Genomic DNA, 10532 nt, shown 5'->3' with positions numbered 1-10532 from the left:
ATATGAATATATATATACATATATATATGAATATATATATGAATATATATATACATATATATATGAATATATCATATATTATCTATCTGTTTTCGCAGTTGTTTATTTTGTAATCTTTTATAATGATGAGCAGTTTGGGAAGAAAGCGTACGTTTTTTTTTGTCTTTTTCTTTAACTCTTTTGCACATGAGACAATCACAGTTTTGCTGGCTATTTTCTGATGGTTGTCTAATGGATGACCTTTTTATTAAGCATTCTCAGTGACCTTGATCAGGTGACTACATGATTTATTATTTTTTTTAAATCTTTTTATTTTTATACAGTATGCACTGATCTGTTAGCCCTTATCTCCTATGTTACAGGCACTTAATGGTGGCAAACTTAATTATGCAGTTTACATGCTGGTTTTTTTTTTTCCATTGTAAAGATTTATCTTTACAGTCAACAATCCTTCCATAAATATTGATTACGCCTAGGTTTTCACTTTGGACTGTGAAAAATGAGAATGTATTGTATTATTTGATGTATGTATGTATGTATGTGTACATAATGTTAGTTATTATCTATTGAATTCAAAGCTCTACTGGTACATTTGAGGTCTAAGCCGCATTAACTTTAAAAAAAAAAAAAAAAAAAAAAAAATACATCCAGCTTATTTGTTTCAAACCCACATTGTCCCAGGATCATACACAAAGTTTTATGTGTTGGTTTAAAGGGCAACTCCGGTATTTTTAAACCTAGACCTTATTTCTAGCATGAAATATGTTTATCTACTCACCGAGAACAGTTTGGCGAAAGTCGGCGTCCTTTGGAAGCTATTTAGATAACTCGCGATCCACATATATCCATATAACAGAGTGAATGAGGCAGGGACGATGCAGCCTCTAAATAAGGCATTATCTGTCTTTATTTCACCAATACTTTAAGAAGAATGAATGAACGAACGTGTACTACAGCTCTGTTAGCTCATAGGTGCTGTTATGTGCCTACTTGAGGCTATAGGAGAGCTAACAGAGGGATTTCTACACAGGCACTTTACTGAGATCTGGGTTCAAATCCCCTGCATGAAAGGTACTACCTCCAGTAGGGGTCCTTAGGAAAGACCCCCTTACCCTATCTGCCTATATGTACAAGTCGCTTTGGATAAAAGTGTCTGCTAAATGCAAAAACAAACATAAAACATAAACATATTTCATGCCAGAATTAAGGTCTTGGTTTAAAAATACCGGAGTTCCCCTTTAAGTAACAAGTGTAATATTTTCTTGATGTTTTGCTTTTATTGTCCTCAAAACTGAAAAACACTAATCCAACAGCTGCACAGCACTGTTTACAAATGTCAGTTATTGTGTTGTGATGAGTTTTGAAAATGGAAATGCCTTTTGTGTGAAATCGTGGTCCCATGAGTTTCCCCTCGTGATTGTTGCACTTCAGAGTCGCTCAGATGTGACCGGCCTTGTGTCTGACTCATATATTTGCTCTTCACATTTAGAAAGCATTACCATCACCATTCGAGGGCTCTATATTCCGTAACCCTCCCTGAAATGAAAACCCCAGTCTGCAGCTGCAACACAACCCTATTTTATTGAGTCCGTTGAAAATGTTCGAAAAACTTCATGGATGTCGGCTTGTATTTCAGAATTGTTGCTTTAGTTTTATCCAGGTGTATCTAATTATGGTCATTTTTCCTAATGTAATCTCCTTGGAGAGATAAATCTCCCATATTTGAGAGTAGTTTTCATTGTCATTTCCTTGGTGGTTCATTCATTACTACATTATCCTCCAGAGAGGATTTGACCTGTCGTAGTGGGACAGGGTGTTAAAGCTCCGCCACAGAAAGCAAACGGTAATGCTGAAAGGTTAATCCTTAAACGTGTTAAGATGTAGCTTGATGTTATATTTTCTATATAATGTCACAATGTATAACATGGCCACGTGCGTTATTTAAAATGACCTTGAGCAGCACACGGTATCCGTAGACCTCCTCAATATGTTGTACGTTGCTCCTGTACTTTTTATTTTGACTTGTTTTCATAGTTTGACAACAGTCTTTTAGCACATTCTGAGCCTGTTCCTCTGAACTGGGTATCTGCGACAAAGGTGATAACCAACACATTTTGTTTTCCAAGAGACGACTAAAGCATGAGCATGATTTTGTGATCTCTGTATATTTTCCTCACTCCTCGTTTTACATTCCCATCAGCCTTTTTTTTCCCTCAGTTTCTTGTTGTTCTGATTGCTGGCCAAAGCAGATTCCATGCCCCTCTTTAGTGATACGGAAACATGGATGAAAACTCGCAGCTGTATGTCATCCTAATGGAGCTACACGTCTGGTGGTTTATCTGATACATATTATGCATTTTTCTGACTTTATACCAAAGTTTGGCAGTAAGTCCTCTGGCAACATCTAGTGCTGCTGATTTTGCATCGTTGAAGGTTTTTTCCTCTTTTTTTGAGTTAGATTTTGGACCTTGTTTATCTGTACATTCTGTAAAGCATGTCTAAAGAGCCTTTTTGTTACATAGCCATTACTCTAATATTAAACATGTTCTCATAATTTGCTTTGAGTCTTGACTGTCTGTCTCGACACTGTGACCTAAAAATAGCTTTAGTATTGACTAAGCTGTCATATTGTCTTTGAATAAAGTCGGGTTGCTTGGTTTATTTAATCAATGATCCGAATCGGAAAAGATATTACATTTATAATATTTTCTGCTTGACATACGACCAATATGTTTGGTTGCTTGTGTAAGTAGTTAATTTAAATTGATTGTTCCATGTGTCTGGTGGTGCTTGTCAAAACTCTGACAGTACTGTTAAAGAAACTGAATAAATAAAGCATGTCCATGCAGGATTGGATTTTGGGTTACAAATAATTACAACATAGCCGTCTTTGCAACATTATTTCTGGGCAAACCGTGGAATGATTTTAAAAAGCCAAGCCATCTATAATCTGGATTTAGTTTTGTCAAGCCAGCACAAAGCCAGCTAATAGGGGCTTTAAAACACTGTTAGTCCGTCGTTACTCTTGGCGTCAAGAAAAAGGCCTCACTTTACTCCCTCCTACATAAATCCAGTAGAATCCCAGGGTACCCTGGATATAGGTTGTATCTGACAGAGGTTAAGTCTTTTGAAAAGTACAGTTTGGATCTCTGCTGTACTCCCTGTTTCCCATCAGACATGGTGACTTTTTTTAATCAGTCTCTACAAGCATATAAATTATTCAGCAGAATGTCCTGTGTGGCAGTTTAAACTCACACTTCCAATGGCTCACAATCCTGAAAATAGAAGTAACTAAAGCTCCAAAAGCACTACAGGGAGTGTGTCTGACTTCCAGTTATAAAGTTCATAGACTCATAGACTGACACACGACAGGCCTGTGAGTAAACATGTCCAAGCTGTCAAATTTCCACAAAGCTACATTTTAGAGGTTTTGGCACAAGCAAACTCCATCATTTATAGCATCAGACTGTGAAACGCTACTCGTTTTCCCTGGAGGCAGAGCAACGTATACAAACTTTGATCTAAGACCATGCTATAATCATTTGTGTTTCATCTTGCATTTTGTCATCAAGATTCTTGGTCATGAAACCAACAATTACTGACAAAACAAGTGTGATATCACAGCTTGATACCAACACAGTATGTTTATGTAAATGTGTGAGTTAATGCACCACAGTGTTCCGAGGTAATGAAATGTGTATGCTTTGCATGTAGGAGGAAGTGCAGTTTCCCCTCAGTATTACAACTACTTATTTCTATTTCAGGCTTTTTAAAGAAAGCAATTTAATGCTATTTTAATTGCTTCACGGGTATAAGAATTAAAGGAAACTGGTAAACTTCTACAGCCATTTGTGAAGCACAGTTTTATAGACATATTTTTGTCAGTCATTCCCAGGTGGACATGTAAAAACACAATTAATTTACAATAAAAGATTAGCTAACATCACCTGGCCCCATGCATGGCACAGTGCTGATTCATGGATTAATAAAACAATAGTCAAAGCATATAGCTATACGTTCATTCTTATGAGTTGTTATTAGACATTATATATTTTTTAAAAAGTATCACTGTAGGCAAGAAAAAAAATACTTCAAACGTCTTTTATTTAAAATATAAGACAGTTCAATACCTTGAAGCTTTTTCAAAAGTGCTTTTAATTAATTTTTTCTTCAGCATTTTCAAGATTTGCAGAAACCCTGTTATTCATGAGAGAATGCACAAAGATAAAGGTTTCTCTTAAGAGTTGTAATATTTACCCAGCTTTAAATAAGAGTCCAAATGTAATTAATATAATTCAAACATTATCAAATGAGTGACCGATCATGGATCAATGACTTGGATTAATTAACGATATGCAAGAGAAAATTCAAGACTCCAGGATTGCCCCGTCAGTTCTGTGTTTACATCATTGGGTGGCGCTGTGTAGACATTATATGGTCACCCGGAAATCTCTTTACAAGAATATCCCACTGTTTTTTTTTCTTTTTGCAAATGATGTGTCTTAATCAGGTGTGATTTGCTTTGCATGCTTAATATTCGGATCACAAATCAATGTTGTTTTAGATAATCTCATTGTTTACGCTTATTTCCTCTAATACGCAAGACGAGTCCATTGGCTATTACGAAAATGTAGGTATTTATATAGCCATGATTAATTTAGACTGTGACTAAGATGACAGCATATTACGGTGAACATTGTTGGACTTTTTATGTATAGCCTATATGAGTGTGTGTGAGCGTTTCTTCTCTATTTAGTACCGCAACACACCAGGGGATGGAGCCAGCGTGGACGTCTGGAAAACTGCCGCTGCCGAGCGTAAAAAGGGGCGTTTTGGAGCTTGGCGACGTCTCTCCTGGCGGTATCAGGTGTGTTCAAACCTGTAGCAGACAGACGCTGGCGAATGTCTCTCAGCTCAGTCATTACGGGGTGGATCTCAACTGCGTAAACAGTCTAATGGTGAACGCTACCGCCCGTCTATTTTGAGCCTGCCCACAGGTATGAGGGAATTCTCACAGAGGCATAACGCCTCAGCGACAGGCACTCCACAATCCTCCTCCGAGTGAGTAAAAATATTGTCCGTTTACATTTGGTTTTGACTTCTTGGCATCGAACGTCTTATACAGAGTCAAATTAAAGTGCGGGTATGCTTCCAGAGAAGCGATCGAGAGCGTAGAAGCTTAAGTGTCTCATTTTTACCATCTCGACGCAACCACTCTCTTGCTTTACGCACAAGAAGCGCTTGGAATTGTTGCAACCAAGACGACTGCGCGCACACCGGAGCCCAAACCCGTGGCATGACAGATCTTAGCATCACATCCGCAGGTGAAGATCAGCCTCCTAAATGTCAAGAGGATGACATCTCCAGCAGGTCGGGAGAATAACTTATGGGGGTTCATTAGGCCGCGTCACCTTTTGGTTATTTAAATACAAACTGAGACGACTCTCATTACTTACATCGATTATTTGAAGAAAGAATAATAATGTCCAGAACACTGAAGAAGAAGAAACACTGGTCCACTAAAGTGGTGGAGTGCGTCGTGTCATGGGGGAACCTGGGGGACTTTGGCTCGGTGGTGGAGGTCCTGGGAGGAGCAGAGCTCGGACAGTTCCCCTACCTGGGCCAGATGAAACTGGACGTACTGGTGTGTCACGTCGGCAAACTGCCCTACTACGGGGACGTTCTGTTGGAGGTGAACGGAACGCCCGTTAGTGGACTTACAAACCGTGACACTCTGGCTGTCATACGCCACTTTCGGGAGCCGATTCGCTTGAAGACCGTCAAACCAGGTGCGTCCTCTGCTCTCCGCTCTCATTGTTGCTGTTGCTGTGTCACCTGAGCTCTGTTGTTAGATTAACCTTTTGATATGTGGTTTCTAGAAAACATAACAGCCCTCGTGTAAATACTAACCAGGGCTCAGCAGAGAGCTCAGATACCTGTTACTGTCAGTCTGTAAGCAGCACAACAAAATTACCCTCAAATTATGCAAGAAACGATTTTACATTGATTTCCTCTTGGACTCCTTCCTTTTGTCACATATAATATTTCAATATTGAGAAATCAACTAGAGTGAACTGATATTTGCAAAATATAATAAAACTAGGAGAGTTTTGCTGTGACCACCCACTGTTACAACCCTCACTTCCTCAATGATATCCCAGACTTCTTCTGTAACCCAACCTCTACCCCATAAAATCTAATTGACTAATTTCTCAGCACTTTCTCTGGGAGACCGAAGAGTGATAATGGTAATAATGGCATGTAGCCCAGTTGGAGCCATTGAAGCTAAGTGCACTTACATGCATAGAAATAAGGGCCAATTTCCCTCCATTATTCAGGCTGCTGCCCACTGGCCACAGATGCAGAAGGGGTTAGCTGTATATTACTGCATACTCCCATCATTCCCAATCTAGCTCTCCGTGGACATGAATTTCAACATCCCAACACTCTGTTTAAAAACTGCGGTGAATTGGTGATGATGGCGATGCTGTACTGCGGTGGTTTGTCCCAGCACGAGGCCCCTCAAGTGATTGGACTAAATGGCACTAGTGGGATGTTTTTATGTGTTTTTATGCAAATGACTTTGCTTTGACTGTATGCCAGAGCTGGTATGTCTAAACAAAAGGTTACATCGGCATCACCATTATCAACAGCTAAGTCCTAAGAGCACAGGCCAGAATGCCTGAAGATCAGCTTTATGAGTACACGTGCTTACTAGAGTGTGTTCTCCTATGATTTTTTATTTATTTGTTGAGTCTCTCATAAGCAAACCAGAAATGACAGGAAAAATGTTTTCTTAGATTTATGAGTTCAAGTCCCATTAGTGTGCATGCACACGGAGGTGTTTGTGTGTGTGTGTGTGTCTTTCATGGCTCTATAATCCCCAGAGCTTCTAACACCATGCTCTCTGCCCCACTAACCAAGGATGATTAATAAAGGGCATGGAGGACTGAGAGACTAAGTCGGGGAGAGAGACACAAAGAAACAGGGAGAAGAAGCTGAGAAAGAGAGCTGGGAAAAAAATCAGCCTAGCTTTTGGCTGCAGGCTGGACTCCCACGCAAGGTTGTTTTTGCTCTTTAAAGCTCACAAAGAAGTAATAAGTAACAAAGATGGCAAAATTCCTAATTATACGCTATTTTCATCCATACCAGCCTCACCGTACTCTTACTCAGTCACATGCTATTCAAAGATCAGTTTACAGAAAAGGCCCCCACAAAGCCCCCTTGCATCAGTATGCAGATGGGGTTGTTATATGGTCTGATTACATATAGTGAACGTGTGCACATCTGCATTATGTGTATACATTCATCTTTAATTCACACCTCTTGCATAATTGAGTTGCGAGTGGATTTTCTCCACTTCGTTGGAGGCAGGGGGCCTAGAGGATCAACTGTTACCAGGAGGCCCAGAGAGCTGCTTTGACATGATGGTGCCGGCAGCCACGAACGAGTCACTGAGTCTACCAAATGTTTTTCCTTACTCTTTCCAATATCTTCTTGTGTTCTGTATGCCTCACCTCCTGGAGCTGCTGGGCTTCCGGTGCTGCTACTGACAGCTACTAGGGAAGATGGAGAGTGTGCAGAGATGCAAAGACTGAATTGGGGATAGAGAGATGGGATGCAAGATGCAAGACTCAACACAGGCTGTTATCTCTCTCCGTTATTGATTGAGAAGGAATGCAAGCTGAAAGAGTTGCACAAAGCATTTCTATAAGTTTAATATAGCTTCCTCCAGTGTATCATATATTCTCTAGAGGCTGCTAAGAGGCTCTTCTCACATACACGCATGTGCACATACAAACCTTTTTTACTACTTTGAAACAAAGAAGTTCACACTAAGCTTGGGCCTAGACTTGGCCATTAATCATGCTGTGGTTGCACCCATTTTCCTGGTATCTTTGCGAATGCCTCCATTAAAAGCTCTGTGCTCAGTACAGGAGTCTATGTCTGCCAGTACCCCCAGCTAAGCATTGGAATAGATGCGCGATGAAAAGCTTCATGAATGGCATCCCAAAATTCTGTTTCCGTTGCACATTTATTTTCTCCTATGCCTTGTATATGTTTGCAGCTGCAATGACTGTGCAATCAAAACACACGTACAACCTGGAGCCATTTATGTTGAAGCATGATGGCTCTGACAGCGAATGAATAATTTCACATTGCGGTACACCACGGAGCTGTTGCAACAAGCCTTCTTTTTTTGTTTCAGCAGACTAATATTAGTAAATTTATAAAACGCATGTAAACAAACTATCTTGTTAAAACTGATGCATTGTACTTCTTCTCTGTGTCATTCAGACAGCTGGAGTTTGTATGATGATATTTAATGTCGGCAGAAAGTCTTAATAGTAGTCAGCACATTGCAGGTACTGTATCTTTAAAGAAAATTGTAATTTTGTAAAATATTCAACTGCTTCTGCGAGTGAAGCGAGTGTAATGATTGGAGGAGTAATTTTTCCTTCATTGATTTGTGTAAAAGTTACTCTTACAATGACAAAATATTGAGTTTGCAGAATGTTTTATTTTTTTCTGCTCCTGTAAGCTACTGAGTTTCAGAAGCTAATTTTCTTCTTAACCGTCTTTCAATTCCGAATTCACATTGCATAATTGAGTTTAAACAACTCTGCATTCATTTTGTTTCTTACCTTTGAACAATTTGTTTCCTATTCTTGCTCAGTTTAATTTACCTGCTTCTGCTCTCAAAGCACAATATTTTTTACATGAACTGTTGATCAGTAAGAAAGAATACAAAGTGACATGAGCCTCTAAGCCCCTGTATGTAACTGCAGTAGCGTGTGGGATAATGACATTAATGTATTCCTTATATCACAATGTGCCCATCACTGGAATCATGCTCTTGACAGGCGATGCTTTCTCTCTGTGAAGAGATTAGTAGTTGGCTGTTAAAATAAAAAAGGGAAGATTTTAGAGTAAGAGTGGGAAAACAGAGGCTTAGGGAGCCTGGTCAAATGATTAGAGACGTCTGTTCTCGCCTCAGATGTTTCTGACGGTGAGCTGAGTGAATCGGTACAGCCATCTTATGGTGGACTATGCTCTTCTGGCACTCAACTCAAAAGACAGTAATTTAAATCTGAGTGAGCTTTTTCTTAAGCTTGAAGTGATAATGTGTGTGTTCACCTGCTTATGCTTGATCACAGATCCTGTTAATCTGCTGTTGTAATATCGTCTGTTTGGATACTGGAACTCATGGGGGAGCCAAGCTAACTTACGAACTATTTGGTGACCTGGAAAAGCACAATCACATTCTATCTTGTAAATCTTGGCAGAAATAAAGCTCAGGAGGAAGATATCAAACAAGTCTGCTGGTTGACTCAACTGATTAGTGGCAGGATAGGGTTGACAGCCATAGCCTAAGTAGTGATGCAGAACAACACGGATGCTGTTCAGTTGAGAAAATAGTAACAAAGTAAGCAATGGTCTAATGCAAAAATGACATGACAAAACAACGTTTTCTAAAAGGGTGAAAAATCTTTGTGGTTCAGGTTGTTTTAGATGGCAAAAATTTGTCCTTCTTTTGTCCCTGCTCTCAGTAGCTGTTAGCTTAGCTCCCAGATAGCTTCTCCAAATAGAGCATGCTCTGAACACAGCCTACTGTTGGCAAGGTACCGACTACTCACAAGTACATCACACAACCCCACTTAAAAAACAACAAAAAAAGAAACTATCCCTTTAACCTCACTGAAGATTTGTGTAAATAAAAATGAATAATAATTCAAATGTAGATAACTTGGAACAGATAACATTAACTTTGTAAAGCAGACACTTTCAGAATATTGCATCAGCCAGTAAACAGCTTCTGAATGTACTGAAATGTACTCCCAGCTTTTCTGACTATTCAAGTATTTTTGCATGTTTCACCCCATCAAATGCAAATTTGTTGACTCTGTTACTTTTTGAAGCAGGCTGCAATGTTTTGGAATTTTTAATATGTATTTCCGGCTTTCTAGGTTTCCCCTGTTTTCAGTTAATTTATCTGTGATGACATGCTTATTGGAAACTTTTCTTCATTAATATCTATCACAGTAAATACTATATCTGCCTTTACTTTTGTAATAGATAAGATGGTGTGGAAATAAAAGCCAAACTTTCCTCTCAAAATTACACCTCCACTTGACAGCAACATAACCTTGATAACAAGCACATGTGATATCTCTTCTGGAAGATTAGTAAACTCAAGAGGGCCTGATAGTCATCCTGCACTATAATAGTTTTGGATGCTGTTGCTCAGCAGTCATTGGCATCGATTTGTTCAGAACTGATTACCATTTTAAATCAATAGTTCCTGATCAAATGTATAAGTGGATTTTCTGCTCTGCAAGAAAGGGGGGAATGTTTCTGTGGTAATATACACCATTAAGACATCTGGATGAAAATAAACAGAGAAATTAGCAACATAGTTTGTTATTGTGACACCAACCTTTGCACTGAAATTTGTGATAACGTACCAACAGACTGTTCAACTTGGTAGCAAGTGAGTAAAGAAAAGAAATTAGTTTAAAAACTAAAGGAAC

The 10532-nt window shown here is 39.1% G+C and overlaps 1 protein-coding gene and 1 long non-coding RNA gene across 3 annotated transcripts in view; both read left to right on the top strand.

Moving 5' to 3' along the window:
* The first annotated feature begins 38 nt into the window (after window positions 1-38).
* On the top strand, window positions 39-2554 carry LOC140303052 (uncharacterized). The gene is made up of 2 exons (XR_011915170.1): window positions 39-703; window positions 1232-2554. It is a non-coding gene; the product is annotated as an uncharacterized lncRNA (long non-coding RNA).
* A 2328-nt stretch (window positions 2555-4882) lies between these two features.
* magi3b (membrane associated guanylate kinase, WW and PDZ domain containing 3b) overlaps window positions 4883-10532 on the top strand; it is a 134444-nt gene continuing 128794 nt past the window's right edge. Inside the window, exon 1 of one of the 2 annotated variants that reach the window (XM_072381649.1) lies at window positions 4883-5789. In XM_072381649.1, the coding sequence (XP_072237750.1) occupies window positions 5483-5789 (307 nt within the window). In that variant the 5' untranslated portion in view covers window positions 4883-5482. The remainder of the gene's footprint in view (window positions 5790-10532) is intronic. The other variant, XM_072381648.1, reaches the window with a different exon arrangement.

The sequence above is a fragment of the Leuresthes tenuis genome, unplaced genomic scaffold (assembly GCF_036924035.1).
Source record: "Leuresthes tenuis unplaced genomic scaffold, fLeuTen1.0.hap1 SCAF_3, whole genome shotgun sequence".
NCBI classification, from domain to species: Eukaryota; Metazoa; Chordata; class Actinopteri; order Atheriniformes; family Atherinopsidae; genus Leuresthes; species Leuresthes tenuis.
Note: the sequence above shows the minus strand (reverse complement) of the source record. Positions and strands in the feature narration are given on the sequence as shown.